The sequence below is a fragment of the Cynoglossus semilaevis genome, chromosome 8, assembly GCF_000523025.1.
Source record: "Cynoglossus semilaevis isolate Cse_v1.0 chromosome 8, Cse_v1.0, whole genome shotgun sequence".
Lineage (NCBI taxonomy): Eukaryota > Metazoa > Chordata > Actinopteri > Pleuronectiformes > Cynoglossidae > Cynoglossus > Cynoglossus semilaevis.
In genome coordinates, this window is record NC_024314.1 from 4147590 (window position 1) to 4173025 (window position 25436).

The 25436-nt window shown below is 40.3% G+C and overlaps 1 protein-coding gene across 1 annotated transcript in view; it reads right to left on the minus strand.

The window, feature by feature from the left end:
• The window catches only part of dock1 (dedicator of cytokinesis 1), a 143726-nt gene that overhangs the window by 109913 nt on the left and 8377 nt on the right, over window positions 1-25436 (minus strand). The window contains exons 2-18 of the mRNA XM_008314107.3: window positions 18419-18502; window positions 18003-18043; window positions 17830-17885; window positions 16288-16384; window positions 15792-15940; window positions 15182-15317; window positions 13856-14013; window positions 12975-13056; window positions 12374-12509; window positions 11046-11118; window positions 9444-9523; window positions 7272-7397; window positions 6998-7122; window positions 5119-5217; window positions 4009-4081; window positions 1410-1513; window positions 746-929 (exon numbers count right to left, since the gene is read on the minus strand). Of these exons, the coding sequence (XP_008312329.1) occupies window positions 746-929; window positions 1410-1513; window positions 4009-4081; window positions 5119-5217; window positions 6998-7122; window positions 7272-7397; window positions 9444-9523; window positions 11046-11118; window positions 12374-12509; window positions 12975-13056; window positions 13856-14013; window positions 15182-15317; window positions 15792-15940; window positions 16288-16384; window positions 17830-17885; window positions 18003-18043; window positions 18419-18502 (1803 nt within the window). The remainder of the gene's footprint in view (window positions 1-745; window positions 930-1409; window positions 1514-4008; window positions 4082-5118; window positions 5218-6997; window positions 7123-7271; window positions 7398-9443; window positions 9524-11045; window positions 11119-12373; window positions 12510-12974; window positions 13057-13855; window positions 14014-15181; window positions 15318-15791; window positions 15941-16287; window positions 16385-17829; window positions 17886-18002; window positions 18044-18418; window positions 18503-25436) is intronic.

Genomic DNA, 25436 nt, shown 5'->3' on the forward strand with positions numbered 1-25436 from the left:
ACATGCATTGGTTTTGTTTAAGAGCAATGATAAGAGGTATAGTGGAATTATGGGAAATACGGTGCATGTCATCCTGCCCATTTGTTAAATGGGTTCATTTAAAAAAAAAAATCTGATTAATCTTTCCTAATTATTTTTTCGAGCCTTTTCATCATAAGAGCAAAATGACTTTAACGTCGTATTAAACAGCTATCCCCAAAGTCCAAACGGAGACAACCACGACACAAAGAAAACACTGACAAGGCCAGGGGGGTTTCAGTGTAGTCTGTTGGGTATTTGTAGTACTAATAGAAGCAGCTCCGAACCCAACAGGGAGAGGCTGAATCAATGGACCACAAGGAGCACATGGGAATTTCTTTGATTTAATAAGTGTTTTTTTCCCCTCCTTTCACCGGGGGAAATAAAAAGGAAAGGTCTGTGCCCAACTGACAGCAGTGAAGTGTCTTCAATCCACTAACTGGGTTGGACACAAAAAGAAACTGCTGAAGTAGGGCAGAAAAGGGGATGAAATCTGTGAGTGAGGGCAAGAGGACAGTGCAAGTTTAGTCATTTATAAAGACAGGGTAGGAATAATTTGTTCTTTGCTGCAAAACTGTTTTCAGATGTATTTCCTTTCAAATGTTTAACGTCGATTATGTTTATTTTTTCATACGTTTTAAATTATCTTACCATTATCAACCACAGAGAGCCAGAGAGGTTGCATTGCTTTTATACTAAGCTTTTGTGGACATTTAGAGGGTCTTACCATTCTGGGTGAGTTTGGTGGAGCAGACCAGTGTGGAGATCTGGAAGGAGTCCTTGCTGATGGTGCAGTTGCCTAGGTTGTGGGTACTTTTACCGGTTGTTGAGTAGCCCTTCTCTTCCAGCTCCAGCTTGGTGGCCGGCAGGTTCAGGTACAACGACGACTCTTCCATCTTCTTCGCCTCGGCCTGGTTTCCAAGAAGAGATTCAGTCAACGTCAGGGCAAATTAACATTTCACAAAAGAGGCAGCTCGCCGAGCTCATTAATTCTTACATCATATTTGACATTTGTGTCTGCTAATTGTTTTTTAAATTGGTAACCTTTATGCTCCTGGAAGATTATTGTAAGTTAAATTTGTGACGTAAATTTATGTTGACTCTGGTAGCCATATAACCTATAACCTATAACATACAGCATAACAACTACTTTATTGCAAAGGTATAATTATACAGTGACTTTACTTGGATGCTGATTACATATTACTTTAGCATTGACAAGTAGCCGCTGCACAATTCTGTACAGAAGGCAGTGAAAGTACATTTAGTGCAGTAGTAATTTTTTCCATCCACACCTCATCACTGTGAGGGTCCGGTCATGACAGGAGTGGGCTGACTCCACAGGGAGACTCGTAATAACTAAGAAACCACAGACGGAATTACGCATTCACCTTGTACACAATAAAATCGTGCTCGCCGTCCCTCAGGGTGGTCCCATCGTACCGCATCAGCTTCACGAAAGACAGCGCAAATATCTTCTCTGACTTGTCTTTTGCTGTAGGAGGAAACAAACGATAAATATCTTCTCTGACTTGTCTTTTGCTATAGGAGGAAACAAACGAAAACAACTTAGTGTATGCATCACACGCTGTATGAAGATAAATGACTCTGACGGTTCAGTTGACTTGATCTGCATGGTGTGGGACTGTGGGAAAAAAACGAGTAGCTCAGGAAAACCTACATCCCCGCAGTGAGAACATGCAAACTCTCAGAAAGCCTGGAGAGTGGACCAAAATGATGGAGACATTTTTTTAAGGACACAGGAAACTAGAGCCAAACTGGAATTTCACATGTGACTGTTTGGGTACGACAAAGACAGATGTGGGAAACATAAAGCTTCATGTAAGCACATACAGATACATTTCAGTAAAACTATGCTGCATGGCTGACTGTACTCTACAACAACTCATTAGCAAACTAGCAGACTAATAAAACAGATAATCCCCAATGTAAATCTCAGCAATATACAGTAGGCCCTGAGTCAGCTCCTGAGTTGGCAAAAGAATTAAGTGTTCCCTTATGAAACCTTTATTGATCTGTGGAGGAACTTTTTTATTTTTTTATCTCTTCGAGGCAAACACACCCTGGATAAATCAGGGCAACATTTAATTGTTTTCTTGCCATAAAAATAGAGTTCATACATTTAAGGAAACGAGATCATATATTAAAATAATATGAGATCAATATTAATATGAATGAGTATGTCCGCATCCTGCTTGGTCTAATTATATTGATTTAAGCTCTGACTGGCGTTTCACGCCAGATGGGATGCTGCTTGTGTTCACACGTGTACGTGTGTGTATGTGTGTGTGTATGAGAGTGTTTAGGCAGTTGTGTAGGTGACGTGCTGCATAAACGAGCAGCAGAGTTATGACTTTGTCCTATAACCTGGTGTTTGGACAGGGCCACATATATCACCAAGGTGAATCAACAAGCCCAAATTTATGTGCAGGAGAGTCTTGATTCATGGAAGTATCCAGCACTTTCTATCTGCATAAATCCCCTCATTGGTCTGCTGCCTGCAGCCTTCTTCGTGAATAATTGCTATGATAGCATGAGAGGAACCGATGAAGGGGAAACACTGCGTCATGCCAACCAGCCCGGGAAAAGAATATACTGTAGGTGAGATGACAACTCTTTGGTCTTTGGTTCACTTTTAAGAAGTGATGTTTCTTAAGTATTAAGCGTGGACGTGAAAATGAAAGACGAGCCAAAGACGGCTTTTTCAGTTCATTGCGGTGTATGTTCTGACCGCAGCTGGAGAGGCGAAGGCAGCATCAGCATGCTCCTGCAGTCACAGAGTCACTCAAGGTGTTCTTAAAGCAACCTTTTCAGCCAGATAACAGCGAGTCACAGAGATTCAAAGGCTCGCCTTATAACACTTTTAACCACTGCAGAGGCAAGGCACCAGGCATGACAAGGAGGCTCTCCACATGGATTATGAGCCAGCACTGAGCTCTGAGAATTGGTCATTGCTATCAAACCCCCAGCATGCATGTGAGAGGAAAACTGAGCTAGACCGATTTAAAAAAAACCTGGAGGATGACAGCAACTCCAGATTTCTACACTTGAAGTAGAAAGTACACCCTTCTATGCTGATACCCACTCAGTACTGCCTGTGTGGTATAACAGAGTTGTTTTCATGTGCAGGACACACCTGTTACACCGACTGTAATATTCCTTAAAATGGAAAAATTGATCCCTTTTTCTGTGTCATTTTTTCAGTCATTGAAGCTAACTTGTTAGACAGCAGGGCGTGGCATGGGCAATCTACGGCTCGGGGGCGGCTACGGCACATCAGGCTTTTTAATGCGGCACAGTGAGTGTCAAGTGGACAACAAAATATGTTTTCACTGAAGTCCGATCAACTGTATACGGCTGTATGTCTGAAATGCCAAGTACTGTCACTATTATCAAAGAAAACAATATCAGCAACATCATCACTTCACCATGAGGGTTAGTAAATGATAAAAGCATTTATGCTTTTACATGTCATTTATCTTAGTTCACACCCACACTTCATCTATCTGTTCCTGGCCCTCCTCCCCGTCAAATTTTAGAACCCACTGTGGCCCGCGTGTCAAACACTTTGCCCATCACCTGCAGTGGGGGTGGCGAGGGTTGGGGTGGAACGGTAGTCTTTACCACCTCCCACCCTGCAACTCCCTCAAATTAAAAAAGCATGTTCTAAAACAGAAGGGTGTACAACGCAGGCTGCCTTCAGCTAGAAGCGATTTCCAATAAACAAATGAGCTCCCGGGGGCATTTTTCACATCCCAGCTGTATTCTGTGACAAGCCGCTCCATGACATTGCTTTGCAGAGGGGCAGAATGAAGCCTCTGATTAATGTGACAAAGGTTGGACTTCAAAGTATTTATCAGACTGAAACACATCTGCCTGGATTGGAAAACATCCATTTTTGTAGCAGGCAGATTAGCAGCCAGCTTCATGTCTGATCATCAACAAAGAGTGGGTTTTTTTTGTACTTACAGTCCTGCGAGGAGCGATGGCGAAAGGTGAACCGCAAGTGGCTGCGGTTTACATCTTCAATGGGAATGGCAACCTGGGATGAGACGCAGGAAGAACACAGTCATATGTCTTTGTCTGAATAACCAAAGACTATTTTTGAAGACTACTTACATCAAAAACAGAAAAAAAGCAAAACAAAAAAAATATGAAGATAATAAATGCTTTTGAGAACAGTGAAACCTATTGGTATAATAATACCACTGATATAGATTAAAGGTCCATTTAATTTGCTGGACCTAAACAGTGGAAAGGTGGTTGATGTTCATGCCTTACAGCAACAAGGTCAACGGTTTAATCCCTGGTGTTACTCTCCAGCGAGCATGAAAAACATTTAGTGGAAAAATAGTGAATTTCTTGACCTGTTTACATTTGTACTGTCATGGCCATGGAGGACAGGACTTCATTTACAATTAGGACTAGAAACCAGGGGAAAACCAGGAAACCAGCTCTGTACACAGCAGCCACAGATTATATACAGTATATGAAGAGGATGTGGCAACCAATCAGCTGCCAAAGATCACCAGAACTACTCTGTGTCTTGTCTCAATAAAATAAGCTGTAGATGAAGCCTCTCCTCATCCAACTAAAAGATTTCCTGAACTAAACAACTAGTTCCCCTTCACCTTCAATAGAACATGATGTCTGTTTGTAATTTGACCCTATTTACAGGAAAGAGGACCTGAAAGAATTTTTTTTTTTTAATGACTGAATTTATACTCTGTAAACAGATTAACAGAGTAAACTCTTTATTAGTGAGCTGAAATGTGTTGGCAGCAAAGTTAATAAGTTGTTGGCTGGTAATTTACAGATAGGACTGAGACGGATCAGGGTGAACTTGACAGACCAAACCATCCAATTCTGTCCACGACTGTATTCAGAAAATTTAAATCAAATAATTATATTAGACAAAAATGCGATTTTTATTTTATTTATGCCTGTTATATGTGATGTCTTGATGAGGTGTCTGCTTAGCAGATGGTTTCATAAACTGTTGTTTTGTTTTTCAGGTAAGGAATGAGGAAGAGTCCCAACAGAAAAACACTAAGTAACTACCAGTAATCAGAGACACACCTTGACTGTTTCAAACCAGCGTGGCTGCTTTACTTGGTAATAGATGACAGACTTGTACTCATTGATGCCATCATCTCCAGCTCCAGGGAAGATCACGTTCTAGATGGAGGAAACAAAATTGCATAAAACAAGTTATGGTATGAACAGCTGGCGAGAGTCCTAATCATTATTATCTTCCTGTCAAAACATTAGCACACTGGCAGTATGGGGAAAATCAACTGGAGATGATTCTGTGAAAAGGACTCCCTGGGGCACAAAGTATGGATGAAGCGTGGATGCACTGAGCACCTGCCTGTTGGCTGCCAATCTCACGACAGCAGTGTGGAAATAAGAAATAAATGAGAAATTAATTATTTAACAGAACGCAATGGCTCCCATGCACAGAGAAGTGAAGAGATCCAGGCACACGGAGAAGCACCAGCTGGTGCCGACGGATCCAGCCATGTAAAGTTGTGTGCCTAATGGTTCCCCTGAGTTTCTACAACAGGTCAGGGTGTGTATGGAAACTAGTATTTTCCCCGGTGGGGGATCTGGCACCAGGACGGAGTGACTGTGGATGGCACATATGCCGTGTTTCTCTCAGTCAGCCTGACTCTTTCCTCCCACTGCTGCAGCTGAATGCATGGCTCGCTGGTGTTCCTCTGGTGAAGTACTCCAACACTAATGGTTTGTGACAACCAGCAATTATGAGGAATAACAGCCCCTCACCCACAGCCATGCTGAACAGAGTGGGGCAGGTGCCAGCTCCTGCAACTCTTTCATGAAAGATTCATGAGTTTTGAGTTGGGGAAGATAAAAAAAAGAGCAAGAGGAGTTCGTCCAAGGCCTAGCAGCAGGTGTGAGAGGTCTGAGGGGTTCTGCCAATATGTCGAGGTGACACAAAGCCACCGTCCGAAAGTCCCACCACACTACGTGACTATTTCTGTAAGAATATCAAACTCCAGATGAGACAAAGATTCCACAAAGACAAAGGAATCACAGATGTCCCCACGCCACACAAAACAAGATTTTTATTTGTGTAGAGAATAATGTCACCATACTGTTTAGGTTGGATTTCCATTAATATGCAATGAAGTGGAAGGCAGTGTCATATAGGTGACACAACTCTTTGGGGGAAACAGTAACTTGCAGTGTTTAGGTGTGAGCCAACCCAAACCACAGTGAGGACAGAGGAAAATGTTTACAGCCAGAGTTAGTCTCTTCTCGTTAATAGAAGGCTATTTAAATTTGTTAAAATCATTTTAACCTCATTCATTAAACAATAAAAAAAGATCAATCTAAGGTTAAAGTAAATAAAATATTACTTTAAAAAAAGCATTTTTTTCTTCCAAAAAATACACTTGTTAGGGTAAATTATTGAATTGTTAATATTGTAGGTCTTGCTCATGTCATCATGAATAAACTACCCCTGAGGGCAATGACACACCTCATTCACTCCAACCACAATCATAATGTTTATGTTATGTGGTCAGTCTGACTACAAACAAGAGGGTTATATATTTTTAGATGACATCATCTTCCAAATCCGCTCCTCTGTTATTATATCAGGTACCCACCACCCACATGTCCCACCTGGTCACTTGGGGACTGTAACCCACTCTGAAAATGACATTCACAGTGGTGAGCCTATCAGCCTTAAAGCAGGTGGCAAACGCACACAGCCTCGTCTTTGGACCACACTGTTTTATTGGCGGCTCGGTCAGTTGAGCAATGCGCTGGGCCTGCGTGGGCCAAGCTAAATTGAGTAAGCCCTGTTAAATCACAGACTCTCAGAGCGAGAGTGTGTGATTGGCTACTGAAGCACATCTGAATATTAAAAATTAGTGGTCAAAGGAGTGCAAAAATACATTGAAAGGAGGGCAGAACTCCTTCGTCTTACCTCCAGTTTCTTGCCGTCCTCATCGTAGACAGACATGGTCACTTCAACGTTCTTGTGCGCAGTTTTGCTGCCCTTGTCAAAGTCTCCCTGAACCAGCGTCACGTAGATGTCATTTCGTACGTCACCTTTAAAAAAAGCAACACAGATGCTTTTTTAGACAGAGGACTGCAGCTTTAATCTCTTTTGTAGAAGTCCTTGTTTTGGAATCACTTTTAAGATGTGTGAAGTAAATCAGGGAGTGACGGCTAAGGAGAAGCATTATCAAACACTCAACCTGGCATGATGATCTCAGGGAAGCCCATTTTTCGAGCCACTGCAGTCGATCGATCTACAAGATGAGGGAAGTCCTTCCTTATCTGATGGATGTCTCCAGGAAGCAGCTTGAGAGTCACCCACAGCCCTGGATACGTTCAGAGCAACGAAAAAGTGAAGAATCAAGATAGGACTGTGAATACACAGATGGCTGTGAGTGATCGGCCAGATTATAATACCAGAACAGAACACAGGTCCCATTAGGGACGGGTTGATTAGAGAAGCAAGAGGAAAGAAGTGTATGTGTTTATATGTCTGGTTAAAGATTTGTTTTACTGAAGTTGAGATACATGATAATCAATCTGAATCAGCAGTCTCAAATCTAAAAGTATATAAAAAAGTAAAAAAAAAAAAATTTAATTTACACTTCGATTTCTAGCTGTAGATCTCATTAAAATGGCTTCTAACATAAATTCCTGACACTTGAAGAGGTCTTTTGTTTTAACATGTGTTTTATTGATGCCATCTGGAACTCCAAAGTGTATTGTATGGCTCTGTGCCCCCTGGGGTGGCCCGCTCCCTACTTTAGATATCAGCATGTCAGAAAGATTACTTCCTTAAGTCAAATATGTGTATTTTTTATTCTCAGGGTAACAGTGCAACATTATCGATCAGTTAGGTAGTTTGTAGCTGTGTGTGCTGATACCTTCCTTCTGGGTGATTTTCTATAGTGTTTATATTGTTGAGCACTCTGACTCTGATGTCTGTTTCACAGATTTTTACCAACCTTTTTACTGTGCCTTAAAATATTCAAATGCCACGAGACACGGGACCTTGTAAACTAATTTTAAAGATTAGCATAATGTCTCTCAACTAAATGCAAAAACTCATTTCCCCCTCATCCGCAGACATCCTCGGTAAGGTATACTTTATCCTAGCAGCATTCTTCTGCACAACATCCAATTTATCTACGAGCGCCCCACTTGAAGACATGCAGGGCACTTCAGCACCACCGACTGAATAGAACCTAGTATAGTAGCTACTTTGCTTTGAACACTGTCAGAAAAGGCTTTGTTCTTTGAACTCGTCATGGCCTCCCAGCTTCAGCGGTGCAGCCGTATCACAAGCAAAGCAGCACAGAGACATTCTTCTGAGTAGGACTGGAATAAAAGAGGGCTTCCAATTATGCAGGCATCCTGCAGCTTGCACACTTACCAGGACACCGAAATAAACAGTGTCTGTAAAAGCCAGATGCTTCGTTTATTTCACTGAACAGGCCCGTTCTGGCCTGAATGACTCGTCCTCCGCGAGACAGGCTGAGAGACTGATAAATCTGCGTGACCACAACAGCTGCTCTCAGTTTTCCACCGGTGTGGGACGCAGCACATCTGACATTTACCCATGTTCGTCTTCACAGGCCCTGACAAAGTCATGAAGGCTGTCATGTCATGTGATCCCTGCATCCCTGCGCAGATCTGTGAGTCGTTGCACAATGCTCTTTCTTCTAACCAGAGATGTCAAAGCAGCAGCCTAATTAACAGCTGGATTACTTAGATCCAGTAGTCATGGCGACAGGGCCAACTATATATAGCATTAGCAGTGATTTACCATGCGAGAAGCTGACTAAGATTTTTGTTCTCAGAACCGTGCAGAGTTTCTGCACACTATAGGAGAAGACAAATATATATATATAAATATATATAAAAATACAGAAGTGCTTCATGATTTAGTAAAAGGTGAGGTTTCCAGCCTCCAACATTCATTTAAATTCAAGAGACAAACTCATCCTTACTTTTTAAAGACGAAGGACAACTAAAGACAGTCCTGTACATAAATAGCAGCGGGCACACCTCAACCTTCAGCCTGTTGTTATTGTTCTTTTTGATTCTGCTAAGCTTTCTGAATTGATTGCCTTCTTCTCTCTTCTGAGGATTTTTTTTTTAAGAGAGATTGTATCCAGATGATGGGTGTGTAAAATTGTTCTGAAATGTCAAGTCACTCATCTGGTATTCAGACACTGGAAAGGTTGTGTAGTGGAAAAGTATCAGACGCTGCTGGTTTGAGAAACTACCGTTAGCAACAGAGTTCTTTAGGGCTACTGCTAACTGAAACATGTATTCATTTCTCACCTTAAACGTGAGGAAAGACAGGGGGGGAGGGGTTGTGGTCCCAGCATGTGGTATGTGTACCATACCTTGTCCCTTGTGATTGACCTCTTTGGCAGTGATGACTTTGTTGATGACTGTCTGGAGGAAGTCGTTCTCCCCCGCCACCCTGGGTGAAAAACGGGAGATGTTCAGCTGCTTGTGGCGAATGGCGTCATCCAACGCTAGCCTGCAGTAGGCACACGACAGGCAAACACCACACAAGAGAGAGGAGGTTGCAGAGAAAGACGAACGGAGCCAATGGGATGGGAAGTGCCACAAAGTGATGGTTGTAAGAAAAGGGACGTGGGATGAGAGGGAGAGACACAGAGGGAGAGACACACCGAAGAGTGATGGCAATTCCATGACAGACACAAAGCCACTTGTTAGCAGTTAACATTAAGGCAGGATGGGTGGTGACAGAAACACACAGAAAAATATTGTTCAGGAAATGATGGTAGTCAGCATTTTCTGAGCCCCTGCAGCAGTGGGAAATTTGACCTGCCAGCAATCTGTCTTGAAAAGGTTCCAAAGCCAGACACTTATAAATCCATGAAGCACCTGAATGTATCAAATCCTGCCCACACTCTGCCTTCTCAGTAGGAGGACGTCGACTAAAATATGACCTGCTCTGGTTTGGAGACTACTAAACTGAAACAAGTCGGCCTGAGAAAGTACAGTTGCTATGCCCTTTTGGAGGGTAAACAAGCTGCGAGTGAGACGTGTAAGGTGGGCTGCTGATGAAGGGTGAGTAAACAGGAAGAAAAGTGATGACATCAGCCTGAAGGATGGAGGAAAGTTTTTCTGTCAAATTTTAGGACTTTACTGTGAAATAAAAACAACAAGACAGAAGTAGAGATGCACACACGCAAACTAAATACTACTAAATAATAAAAGTACTAGTATTCAAGGTTTCCAGTGGCATTTTTCAGTCACGTGAGTTCATGCTGGTAAATTATGATAAACTAACAATGACAAACAAATTGTAGTTTTCAGTTTTCAACTGCTATATATTAAAAGTCCAAAAGAGGAGCCGGTTCCTCTTTTGTTTTAACGACAGCGCTTAGTCTGGATCACAATGGGGATTCAAACGCTCCCAAAAATAGCTCCTTCACTCCTTCCTGCCTCTGCTGTACTTGAGAAAACACCCAGTACTGCTGTTGTTTCAAAACTTCGTCTGTTAAAAGTCAGTGAAAAGGCAAATATTCTCCCTTGGACATAAATAAGCCTTGTAGATCCTGTTCTTTTTACTCACACTGGGAGAATCTCATTTCCATGATTTATGTTCATGGGGAAAAAGGGTAAGTGGGATGTTCTGCCTGTTAAACTGCCTGAATCTGAACTAGTCCTAATTATGCATGAAACCGCGTTAAGGAAAAGGTTACTCTGGCTTTCTGCACCTTGTCCTACAAGAATGGCAGCAGTTAATAAGACTGCTTTAATTGCGTCAGCTGGGGATAGAAGAGAGCTACAGTGTAACCTCCACTAATCAGGAGTCAAGGATTCAGGACAATAGAAAAAAAAAACGAGGCTGACATTACGTTTGTGTTAACAGAAACGACTGTGAAAAGATTCCAACAACGTTAACCTAACGATCGTAAACAACACGGCCGCGTACATTTGTGTCGGCTGCAACGCTGCTCAACACTTACGGCTGAAATGGGATGAAGTGCTGCTTGTCCTCGTCGTCCATTTTTCCAGTTATGATGTCAGTGACATCCATTACTGTGGGGAGAGAACAATCAGAAAGGAAGTAAAAATGTTAACGACCTCAGAAGAGACGGGTGGTGGGGGAGGTATCAGCTCACACTGACTCGTCTTAAGAACGAAGCACTAATTAATGCTAGCTTAAAAAAATGACTACATTATGGTCTCAACGACTTAGAATTAACTAATTAATAACCTAATTAATAAGGCATATGGCTGCTCTCGCTGCTGATATCTTTTTTATAGTTAAATAAATACATTTGTAACTTTTATTACCCAATTTTTTCTGCGGGGCTCGCCTTCAAGAGTTTATTTGTCACATGCTCAAATGTTTAAAAGTCAAGATGTTTTGACTTTTAAACAGTAAGAAGGAATGAATTGATGTTTACTCTTTGGCGAAGTTTAATTAATTTCCTGATTTGTCAGAGTTAGAAAAATAACATTTGTGCATTGACACTGAGAGGTTTGCCACAAAGAACCACTTCTTTTTTTTTAATCTTTCTTAAAAAGAACATTTTAAACTCAGACTTTTGGTCCTGCTGTGCACAGCAGCAATCATGGGGATGCTTCACGCCATGTCAACATTAATCAGCCTGTCATTTACCGTTTTTTTTTTTAGCTGAACTGAAAGTGTGACTCTCCTCAGAAGGATATAATTTTCTCTGTTGGACAACGGTGGTCAAAGCAGCAATCTAATTATTTTGATGCCTGTGTGGCAGCCCGCCAACTTGATGTTTGTTCTACTAGCGCAGTATATGTCTGAATTTAAGGCAACATATTTATTGAGATTTGGAGGGGGGGGGAAATGGCACTAAACCAGCTTTAAACTGAGACACAAAGCAGAGAATTTAATTTGAAGTTTTATACTGAGGGTCACAAACTCCAGTCCCGCAGGCCACATACGACCACCAGCAGTTTGAAAGTTTTAAAAACTAACCTTACCGTCTGCTTGTGCCTGAGAAGTTCAATAAAAAAATACAATTCAGGCAACAAATTGTTTTTCACTTTTATCATCCAAAACAAAACCGCATTTACTAAAGAGGCATAAAGAACTTAATATTCACAGTCTGTGATGGAGAAAAACAACCTTTTCTAATGGGAGTAGACGATTCACTGACTAGAACTCTTTAAATAAACTGTGAATACAAAAGGTGTTCAAATCAGAGGCTCTACAAAAAAGGATTAATTATGACATTTGAGCTGGCCAATGGTTTGGGAGCCACAAAAGACAAAAAAAAAAAAAAAAGGATAAAAAAACCCCTGACTACATTACCTGCCACTCCAAAAGGTCTTCTCAACCCCGATGTCAATTTCTTGGTATTATTGTCTCGCAGCTCCATGCGGCCAACTCGGACAATCTGACAAACAAAGCTGATCTTCTCTCTTTTAAGGTCCTCACTGCCCAGGTCCTGGGAATAAGAACAATGCAAAGGTCCACATATTGTAAAAAAAAAATCCCATTTGAACTTTTGACAGGTTACAGAATTGCAATTGTGCCTTAACATTGTCTATCTCAATTACAGGGCAGATTAGCTTGGCTAAAGATGAATTGCAGTTGGGCAAACATTTGCACAACAAATTGCCAGAGCACCATCTCCGATTGTGCCTCGTCGTTCATTTCCTGTGGGAAATACCCTTTCTAAGCCGAGCCTAGTTCGCCCGGTGGACGCAAACTGACCCTGCCGTCCTTGGGCTCCCATTAGATAGAGGTGACTGCCTCGGTAAACGCCGTGCGGCCGGCTGGCTTCATCCTGGGAGAGCTCAACAAACACAGACTCTACAAACAGGCTCCCACACGCCTCATAACATGGCCGGATAAACAGCGCAGCACAACAGGCCAACATGCAATCACACACAGAAGCAAACACACTCACTGTGAAGACAGCGCGCAGGTTGTGTAGCTGGTCTATGTCTTTCACCAGACCTGAACTGGACCACTTCACCAGGTAGTTTTCACTGTGAGGGAAAACAAACAATTCAATCCATCAATATTTTCAGGGAAATTAGCAAAAGCCAAAAGAGATGTGGGCAAAACTGATGTAATAGCAATCTGTCTTGAAAAAACTGATGATGAGAGATGTGGGCAAAACTGATGTAATAGAAAACTCTAAACACATATTTATTCATATCAACAAAATATACTTATTATTTGCACATTTGTTAATATATCTTTTTTTATTTTAATTGCTCTTGACATTTCAGCACTCCCTTTGAGACCTGCAGGTAGACTGCGATCCACTTATTGGGCCACCCTGCCTGTTTGGTAGGACTGATAGTACTGAACCATAAACAGAACAATATGACAATGTGACGCTAACTGTAGTTCAAATGATGGTGACAGGCCTGACCTGACTGAACGATAAGAAGTCTTTGATGAATCAAATTATGGCGTTGGGTAGAGTGGTAAAAATATGCATTAAAGAAGCCAGTTTTAAGGAGATATAAAGCAGAGCTGGCTGTTCGTTTTATTTTCCTGATTTATTATTTGTTTCTGCTAAGGAGTAAACGCCTATTTCTTTTTTATATAGTAAAACAAATTGTTGCAATACTCATATCTGAGTCAGAGTATTTATGGAAGTGTTGACTCCCAAACGGTGTTTGACAACAGCGTTAATTCAAATGAGCAAATACCACAACTAACATAATCTGTGATTATAATTTTCTGAGTACGCTGCTGTGTTTGTACCAGTAAATTGGCTTTCTTTTCCAGGAGACTCCACAGGACAGCCGATGTATCGACCAGTGACGGACTTACCTGACAAACTTTGACTCCACCGGGTCATAGAGGGACATGAGCACCTCAGCGTCTTCACCGATCTTACACACCACATTCTTCAGAGTTACAAAGAGGGCAAACGCCGGAGTGGAAGCAAACTTTGCTTGCCTGGTCAGATCAATATTCTGCTTCTGAGACTGTCAGACAGAGAGAGGGAGAAAAAAACAAAAAGACAAAAAGTCACAAATAATACTGGGCTTTTACCACAGCTTTTTGTCATGTGAGGTTTGACACACACACAACATGGTTGGTTCAAATAAAGAAACCATAATGTTCACTTAACCTCCAACTGACTGAATGTAATAATAAAGATGAATGCAATTTAACCTTTGAGTTGTGGTTCTTGGTTACACATGTCAAAACAATGTCTGATTTTCAATTATTCATTATCAGTACTTTTTTTAGTTATGATTACTTTTCCAGTTTCAGAAGTGTCAGAAGTTTCTTTTCTAACAAACAACTTTTTAACCAACAATTTCATCCACATGTGTAGGTTAAACAACGAGCCCAGTATGTGTGGAAAAAATGTTGTATCCATTCACAGCCTGGAATTGGACTGCAAATAACCACAACTGCCTCTCCGTGGAAATTCATCAAGAAAAACAGCTAGTTTTAATGGAACGTCTATAAAGGTCCTAAAATCCAGTTTGATTTATTCCATTTCCTCCCTCTTAAATAAGAAATGAACTGGCAGCATAGACCTTTTGCATGGCTTTAAAAATACACTAAAACCTGATTGACAATATGAATCCAAATGACCAAAATCATACTGGCTCTACACATGCAGTCAAGACCTGTGGAGAAAAAGGTCCCATTAGAAGAGACTGTGTGACTGCAGGCCACCTCAGGTTTAACACCCACTCCTTCACACTGCCAACTGACACGCAGGTGAAGGATGCCAACAACTGACTGGCACAGTGTCTGTTCAAGCTCTTACACATTTTTTTGGGAAATAGGCGCGGCTGCTTTTTCACCACGACAGTGGATATGTGTAAACAACAGAACGGATCTGCAGAATGAAGAAGTTCTTTTTTCTACTGAAGTAATGAAGCTCATTAGAAACAGTAAATAATAATGTTAATAATGATAGTAATTATAATGATATAGATATATATATAGATATATTTTAATCATTTATAAATAAGTACAAATGTAAAGTTAAAAAAAAGTGAATCCCTCCAACAAAGAATTAAATAAGATCATGATTTCATACAGTGATGTACAAAAGTATTTTGTTTTGGTTTTCTTTTTAATATGCTATTGTGCTTCAACTTGTTAAGCAGTTCTGTTTTTTCTTATTTTTACCTTCTCTTCTTGGATTCGATCCTCAATTTGTTTGGAAGCGGCTTCATGAGCCCTGAACAGACTGATGGTGCTGCTGAGCTCAGGGTCCAGAATGTTTCCATCATTGTCCCTGACCACCAAATCAAGGTCCAGGTACCTTCAAGAAAACGGTCAATGAATATCACAGCACACCACTGTAAACACCTGCACTGTTCGGTTGCTCTAACCTACGAAAAAATGTTTTTAAAGTCAAACTTTTCCGATCAACTTTTTGTTTTCTTTTATCTTGGTGCAGACCAAGCCTCCCGGCCAACTTTTCATCACCTCACTTCTGCTTCTTTGTGGACAAAAGTCTACACCTGGTTTCCAGTTTTATCACAGCTTCACCATTCTCGATTTCAAACCATTTTTCTGTTTCCACTGTAGACACAGCAGAAGCTGTCACTTGGTGATGGACTACAGTAGAGTTTGCTAAAGCTAAATCCTCCCAGGTTTCCTGAAGCTAAGTGATGAGCTGTCATTTTCTATTGACTGAAACTGCTGACCTGTTCCAAGCACACTCATTTCTCCAAGATAGATGTGAGGATAAAAGGGATTTAAGATCTGGAGACTCTGAAGTCCAAACACTCACTTGTTGCCGTAGTCTATCTTGGAGGTGACTTTCTGTTTGAGCTCTGTGAGCTCGTCCTGTGGGAGGGTGCCGGACAGGATTTGGGAGCGCCATTCGATGAGGTCGTAAATCATGTCACGGACAGAGTTGAACATCTCCCGCTTGTCCCTCTGTTGGTGGGAACAGAAAAATCCCCGAACAACCTTTTATGCACTTAACAACAATTTAAGAGCAGGCTTATGTTTAAGGTTTATTACTGTATCTTTAAAATTACGCAGGGGCCAAAACCCCAAATCCCTTAATAAGTACTCTTTAAAGTCTGATACTATGTCACTATGTGATTAAAGTCATTTTTTCTATTTCTGAGGCAAATAATAAAATAAAAAATACATAAGTATATATATATATATATATATATATATATATATATATATATATATTTACACACACACATACATAGATACGTTATCATACATAAATCTAAGCCAATCACTGTGTGTGTCCACTACATACGTACCACGTAGAGGTCCCTCCATATAGTGGCCCATTCCCTCAGCGTGGTGGTGACCTCCTGGACCAGGGGCAGCTCAGTTGGGATGATGGTCTCCTTTTGCCTGCATTCATGGCAATCAATTAAAAAGGATCTGCTTGATTTTTGTGCGTTTTCTGTTGCACACATTTTCCATATGAGGATAAAAGAAGAAGAAATGTCTAAACTGTCAGTCTAGAAGCTGATGAGACTACAATGAATATCTGCAGTCAAAGACCTTTGTTTACCACTGTAAACACTTTTTCCACAGTAATTACCTTCACTGTTTATTATCCAAGGTAATGCTGATTAATTTGAATTTTCTTAATTTGAATTTTTTCCAGGTTCTAATTTGAATTGAAGGACTTGGAAGTTGAAGGTTAATCTTTCTGGTGTATGCGCCGCAAATTAAACAGAGCAAAACACAAAACAGCTGCTTTTAAAAACAAGCAAACAAGCAATTCTGATGCAATACAAAAACTGAAGATGAAAGAAACGTCCCATATTCTACTAACTGTTAAGCATTAACCACAATTATACAGGAATTAGGAGGAAAAAAACACATCAATTAGTGTGTTTGTAATTATAATCTTGCTCAACAACAATATGTAAAAACTAAGGAGGAGCGTATTATTTCACCATATAAGAATTTCATTCTAAAACAAAGAAACAATTTTTTCCATAGGAACCAATGTCAAATGGATTAATCTGTTCCTGCTTATTTAAACTTTTTCAACAGTATTTTGTGTACAAGTTCATACAGGAAACCAATGAAAATAATTAAATCTAACAAAAAAGATAACTGAATAAAGAATGCTTTAAATAGGAAAAGTAATTTCATTCGTCCTTATCGGTGCTGAGGAGTTGTGATTGCGCAATGTTCGCTTCACTTTCTCACAAATTATTCTCTGTCTCTGAAATACTGTCGCCAATCAACTGCTTTTTGTTGATCCAAATCAGTAGCAACTTCCACTTCTTCTAATGTATGAGATCTTTGCTTGGTGATCACTGTCACTTCTTTTGCTTAACTTCTTTTATTGCTTCCTTGTTCTTAATGATGGTACAAATCGACAACTTTACTCAGCCATACGGCCAGATTTGAAACATGAGCACTATTCTCATGCTTTCGTATAGTCTTTTTCTTCACTTCTATTGTTGTCCTTGCTACTTTTCTTTTCGCCTTTCCATTCTCACTAGCTATTTTAGGTCCCATGGTGATTTATGAAATAACAGTGCAAGAAATACTCGCGAAATCAGTCAACAGTTCTTAGCATGTATAAGGGGCTGAGGCAAGACTGGCGCCACACACTCAGTCACACAGTGATCACTTGCTGTCAGTGCGATATTATTGGCTTGTTCGGCAACTGTGTTGTAGTATGACAACCAACGCAATTTTTGGATAAAAACTTAATCAAATTGTTCAAAAAGGGAAGTGTTCGAGAACTGAGTTTGCACTGTATTTAATTCAGTGAAGAAAAATGATGATACTAGAACCATATCAGTTCAAACAGTATGTAAAAATGAACTCACCCACTGCCTTCGATTGTGGCCTCTTTCAGGTGAATATAACATGCTGGAAATATGCCCTGGAAAAGGAAGAGTATACAGTTAGGATCAAAATGCTTATTTAGTTAAACAGTTCAAATCGAAGCTGAAGACAAAGAAGAAATAACTAAAAAAATAAAAAGTTGAAGACAACCAACCTTCTTGGATTTTCTTCGTAGCCTATGGCCTCTGTACCAATCTGGTGGAATACAAAACAGAACAAGTCTCATCAATAATACACAACAAGCACATTGTGTGAGCAAAAAAAAAATGCAATAAAAGCTACAGTGCATTTTAACTCTGCTGAGTTCCCAATTCTATTTAGTTTGAACGTGAACTTGAGAATAAAAACACTGTGAATATACGTCACAAACGGCCTCGTGATATTAAAACCAATACTGTGGGGAGAGTGGGTCTGCTCATGGATATACAGGAATAAACCATCAGCTCCGCTGGTTCTCATAAACGCTTTTTTGGGTGATTGTGTGCACCGAAAATGGACAAAACACAAGTGAATCTACTACTAATGATGGGGAAACGGTGTCCAACTCTGTCCCCAGTGGTGTCCTCTCACCTTCATACGTCTCCAGTATGTGCACTGTGTCTCCGATCTGCAGTGACAGCTCCTCCTCTCCCCGGGCATCGTAGTTATAGATCGCTGTGGAGGGATGACAGAGAACAATATAAGAGGAGGAGATATTACTGCTGAGTGTGTGTGTGTGTGTGTGGGGGGGGGGACTTCAGGGGGGGGGGGTACAATAAAGCCTTTGGATCCCTCGTGGCGCTAATTGTGTGCCACTGCAATGTGTAGTAGAGGCATCACACATCCACAGGACGTCCGCCCACACTGTCTGACACAGTCATGCTCAGGCCAGGCACCAGTGATGCTGTTTTATCAACACATCTACACCACCCACTACAGAGACACCAAAGCTGATGGAGGAAGGCCAAAACAGGAGCAGTAGTAGAAGAGGGGTTTGCTGAGCGCTGCAGGAAGAGGAAAGAAAGACACTGCAAATGTTTCTGGAGTTTATATAAGTCAGGGCTACAAAAGGAGAGTTTCATCTCCGAGATATATGACATGTCAACGCGCTGACTGTGAAACATAGATAGAGCACTTCCATCCACCAAACAGCCATACATCTGTGTCTAATATATCAAATACAGCAGCTACAAGGTTGGGACATATTTATGCCTGTTAATAAAGCTGTGGTTTTCTTCTCTGTAGGGACAACACTGGATGTTTTAAACCAAACTTTCTAAGGGCGGATTTCAAACAACATTAGAATTTTCTTTTTCTGGATTGTGGAATTTTCAGCAATAAACCATGTACATCACACAAAAATATTTTTTATGTTTTTTTCTTCTTCAAAATTGTGAAGACAAACACAGATGACATCAGGATCCAGGTTGACCGTTCATTTAAATATTTTTAATTAATTGTGTGCCTTAAATGCCTGTGTTGCACATTAAGTTCTAACGACGTCCATTCCTGTTTACTGTTAAACACTTGGTGGAAGTCGTTACGCTCCCTTACATGTAGAGTGTTTGTTATGTTGCAGACAAACACCCAGGAAAAAAAAACCTCAGCATGGACAGATGGCGATGTAAAGACAACAGAATCCTAAGTAAAAACACATGTTCTCCTCTCTAGTGGAACGTGAAGGACCTGTGAGTGTCAAACCACCCGTGACCAACAACCACCTCTGAGAAAAGCCACAAGGAGACACAGACACACACGTATGTACAGCCTACGCTGACAGCATGACAATGAACTGTTAGCAAACACACAGAGTTAGCGTCTGTGTCAGAGGGGAACCAGTGACAACAGGCGTGTGTGTGTTTTTGTGTGTGTTTTCAAGTTCTGCTGAAAGGAAATCATGCAGATCCACTTCAGCAAAGGTTTCCAAAGTTGAATGGCAGCTTAATTAAAGAGGGCCTTCACTGCTGGCACTAAAACCTTCGCAGCATCCTGATGGAGCGTTAAATGAGCCAACTCTGTCCCACAACCTCCATACTAAGAGCTGATTATATTTCATTAACATATCAGGTGCCACTCAGAGATATTTTTCTGGTACCATTTAACTTTTAAGTTGTAATGGTGGACAATTATCTGGAACAGAGCACTTTTGTGTTTGTCACATTTTGGTGCTACGGTGAATCCTTTTTTTATGTACTCTGCCCACACATGGTAATAAGGCAGGTCCTTCGACTCAGGTTACCAGGTTCACATCATCAAATATCAACTTACTTTTTTAAGTTTGTACAATGTGGATGAAGCAAAACACTGATGTCTTCTTTAAAATAAAACTGGAATTATACAGAAACAGTTTTAAAAAATAAAATCCAGGCTTGTCACATGGTTCATTTTAAATTGCAAAGAACTTTTTAGTCCATCACATTAGTACAGTTCTCATGTTATGCCTTAATTGACATCAATTAACAAGTTAATTGTACACTTGAAACAAATGGTGTATTATTTAATAATCTCTTAGCATATAGGACAAAGTTAATACTTAAATACTTATAATTAGCATGAGCATTGGTGTATCTCATGACTAGGGATGGGTATTGATAGGAATTTAGCATTTTCAATTCCATTATCAATACCACATACTGATTTAAGTCTCACTGTTTTAGAAAATAAAATATACTGCAAATACCATGCAGAATAATCTGGGAATTATATGTAGATGTTCATTATTGGACTATGTCTTAATTATTGTTTCCCTGTGGCGATGCAATTAATTTTACCGTGCCACACAGGAGGCACCATACATGACACGAACAAACCGCTATTTATTATTATAGTATATAGTAAAAAAAAAAAAACGACAGATTGAGAAAAATGACTGAAATTTAGCCAGAAACTGAGAACATCATAAAGGCCAAACACAAAAGTGAATGTCTCTCCTATGGTTTGTGCCGCAGGTCTGCCTACGGTTCACTTACTAAAGGCTCAGGGAAGGTTGAAACACACTGAGCAGCCAGATCCATTCAACACCAGTTCACCTTGTCATCATGGTGTATTTGCATACACGTGTCCACAGTGTTTTCAGAACCCTTAGAACAATCCAACGCATCCAGGGAATCCCCTAGAACACAAGCCACGATTCGAATACTGAACAAAGGTCTCGGGGAAATTAATTCAGCCGTACCATGGTGAGGTACAAAAGGGTAGCTACGAGGGGAGACAGCAACGAAACAATCAAAGAGGAGGTGGGAATAAACTGTGGGCGGCCATTAAAGAGCAGCCCAGTCAGTGTGCAGCAGGGTGCACTCAATTACACCATCATTAAGAGTAGCCAGAAAAGCATATAAAGTCATCAAGCGCCACATTTGTGCATTTCTCTGGAACTGGGTCAAAGGCTGCAGCTGATTCAGCGTGAAGCTGGTGAGAATGAGCCGTCTGAGCAGTGCTAATGGAGACATATGGCTTCATACTGCATTAGGAAATGAAAATACCAACTGTCCCTTCAATGACTGCCAATATGAGGAGGACTACATCAACTAAACACAGGAGGAACAAGAAGACACATGTGGAGACGTCAAACGCAGTCCTGACATGTGAAGTGATGCTAGTGCGTGGCGAACTGAAAACCATTGGCATTTAGATGACTGACAGCTCTCATGAACCTGCATTTGCATACTGAAGAGTAAACGGACGCCGCTCGAGAACATGTAAGGGAGATAAACCCCATCAGGGAAGCGAACAGCTTTTCATGAGTGTGTCATGCAAATGATTTTCAAAGAAAAGGATAAACAGCCATGTTATGCGCCACCGGCTCGTAATCATACATGACCTCCTTCATAAGATTGTGCAAACTCAAGGACCATTATCATCAAAAGGAGTTAGATTACAGTCCTACCCATTTAGCCTGTGCACATCTACGCCCTCGTACAATTATAAGCAGCCTCATCTCAACCCTGGTCTGATTGTAATTCCACTCTTTGTGCTCTCTAATAACCTGCACTAATTGACCCTGTGTATAACATATCATTAAACACAAATGAGAAAACTGATGACGGAGAAGGTGGAGGAGGAGGAAGAAGAGAGAGATTTGCAGAAACTCTAGAATTATTCTAAATGATGAAAAGAGACCAAAGTTGGAGGATCATGTCGGGATGCAGCCAGGAAATCCCAGATGGGAGGTGTCTCTCAGAACAAAATCCTGGGGGGAGAGGGGGCTTGAGGCAAACATTATTACTTTGTCAAAATGATTAAATGAACAGACAAACCGAAGTAAATTGGAAGTACACTTGAAATTATGCAGCCCACTGAACAAAAGGTGGGAGACATGATCGTTTTTTCCCATGCATAACAATTGTCTCTTGAATGGTTATAAATCAAATGAGAAAAAATTAAAATCCTTTATTTTAAAGTCAAGGTAACATGCGCAGCCTTGTCATACAGATTTGTTAACCAATTGTCTATGTTCATGGCTGAACTAGTGCCACAGCTTACAAACAATAACATTTGACTAGCGCCCTCTTATGTTACACGCTGATGTGTGGCAACATTTCAGCTTTTATGGAGACAATGTGAAGTGGACAAAGTTGCTTTAAATACAAAAAACAAAATATGCTGAATTTTCATCTTCTAATAATCCTGAGAAAAAATACAGGGTTAGGTTAGGATCATCATTAATAATCTGAATTACCTCACCTCCAGCACATTGGAGATTACCATAAAACTACAGTAAGGTTACACAAAGTCTTCCTAGTGTGATCATTTATATGGAACAACTTGGAGCACGGTGAGTTTCTGAGGCAGATGTTGTTGACTGTGTTTACTTGACTAGACCAGCTGGAGGTGAGATGAAGCCGACAACAACAAACTTTGCTGCCGAATTGACAGGTATTCTGCCGGGATTGGACAAAAGCTATTAGGCTAACAGGAGGAACGTGGACATGGGCCGAGGACAGAAAGAAATAGTTTTTATTTTTCTGCACACTGAAGTGTTTATAGACGGAAAGGAAACTGGCTACTGCAAAAACACTTGGAACAACAATTGTGCAGAGACAAAAGGGTTTCATTTTGGAAAAAACATGTGCAGAGTCCTACTAAAATGTCCGGCAAAGATGTTTGCAGCTCTATAAAGAAACAAAATGAAAGCAGAACTGAGGGTGAAACAGCAGGTATCTTCTACCGTGTTTGATGGACATGGGCAGGTTAATGATTAGAAGAACAATGGTACTATACTAACCTACATAACAAAGGTAGAATTAACAAAAAAACATAATATATATAGAGAGAGAGTTCATTTTTAGTTTAAATGTGTGCTGTGACATCCTCCATTTTCAAGTCTACTTAATTGAATGTAAACTATAGGCAAGCCAAAGCGATTTAAAATACACTGTGGACATACAAATATAGAACAGTACTGGTCATCCTGCCAGTGTGAAAATCATCTGTTTGCATATTGGCTTAGACACAAGCTGTTTACACATGGGCTTATGAGTGGGTTTCAGTGGTGGTGTTGCTTTTGTTAAAGCTGCCAATCCTTCTTTTAATCACCAGTGTGAAGCAGGCCAAAGAATACAGGATTACTGAAGGAATAAACAATCAGTTTGCAACAACACTTTAGTTACACAGTAGCACGACTACTGATCACAGTGATCAGAAGTACTCAGAAGCATTGTGTTGTTTAGTGGCTTTCTGACATTTTTAATTAGTATCAGTATACAGCACTCAAAACTTCATGCAAATACTCGCACTGGGACATATATCCCGATCCAGTGCTCCATAATGGCAGATCAAACTTTATTGATCTGATCTAATCTAAACTTGGTTTGCCTAGCTACTTTTTTTAACAGTTATAACAGAGCAACAAACATTATACGTTTACCTAAAGTTAGTTATACATTATCTTATCTGCAGCTGGCAGTGATGATACTGTAAGTAACCTGTAATATATGAGGGGTGGACTGAAACTTTCTCTTCCTCCTCCCTCTATGTCTATCACCTGACCTGATTTTTTTTTTACAGTGACTGGAACCAAGCAGGAAGTATTACATGGCATATTACTGTATAACAATAGACGGGGCCCTCTTAAAGGAAGTACTGATCCTTTTCCCTGCCTCAGGAAGATTAACAATGCCTTCTAGAGATAAAAAGCAACGTTAATGTACAAACAGAACAATGTGAAACTACATAAAGGCTAAGAGGGCAGGTCTGACCCATTCAGAGGGAAGGAAGACGCAGGCACAGGCAGGTGTGGATCAACAACAAACTAAATGGAGATGCCAACAGCTGTGATATTTTTTGGCAGAACTTCCCTGCCTTGGCCTTCATCTCCTACCAAGGCCTTGGGGTACAATCTAACTCAGGCCAATAGCTCTGCTTCCATCGCCTGTGCTCAGCCAAGTTATTCCTTTAATTGAAAATCATCTTACCAACACAACAGGGAGCGAGGGCAAAGCTTATTACAGCTCTCTGAACAAAGTTTTTTTTTTTAAACCAAGAGTAGTTTCTGCAGTTATTTGTGGCTATGCAAAGGATCTATTGGCTCTCCAAAGCAAATCTGTCTGGACTTTCCACACAAACACACCTAAAACACACTCTGCATATGTGACTAATCATTTTAGAAGGCAACTATTTATTTATTTAAAAATGACTAAAGATAAAGTTTATGCTTTTGATTTAGAACATCAAAAATTCTTGCAAACAGTAAGTCAGAACCTGGACTAATAGCCGGCGGGATGTATTTTTGTATTTTGTTGTATTTTTGGGAAAATGAAAAGTGCTTAAAATGCTATAATTTTCACTAACTTTGGAGCTATTTTAACTAGGCCGACAAACACAGATGAAAAACGCTGACTTGTACACGTTCTCCGTGCTGATATCACTCAAATGAAGAAGCAGAGAACGTGTTCTAGTTCAGCAGATGTGCCGCACTCTGTAATGAGACAGCGACATGGTAATTGTCCCTTGAAATATCCCACAAAAAAAGTAGGTTGAGAGGATTGGTGATAAAAAATTTAAAAGGCCTCGCCTGAAGTCGCAGACTGACAGGAATAATACACGGAAAGTTTTTTTTTTCTTTTAAATCAGAATTATTCTGAGTAATTTCATAAGAAAAAATACACCAACAATTCCATCAGCATCTCAGAGATGCAACTGAGCAGAAACTGTAGTACTTTAAGATTACTATTTGCTAAATTTACCAAGGTATTGCACACTGGCAAATCTTCAGTGGGAAATTGCTGGAAATCAGAACCCGAATCAGAAATAATTTGATGATTCTCAGGGGAGAAATGGTTGGTGGTACAGTTGGCCCTGCAAGAGCACTTTAAAGAAAAAAGAGAAAGAAATGAAAGTATCAAAAAATAGGGAAATATTTTTAAAAAATACCTAAACACTAGAGTACAAAACGAAATATAGCACAATATCTGAGTAAAGCTGCTGGGAAAAATGATCCCTCTTGACAAAAGTACTAAAAGTTAAATATTATCTACAATTCTGCTTTACCTGTCATAGGACACACACACACACATTATATATATATATATATATATATATTTTTGGTGGAGGCTGGAATTAGTGACTGTACATTGGAAGTTATAGAACACAATTTTGTAGCTCACGTCAG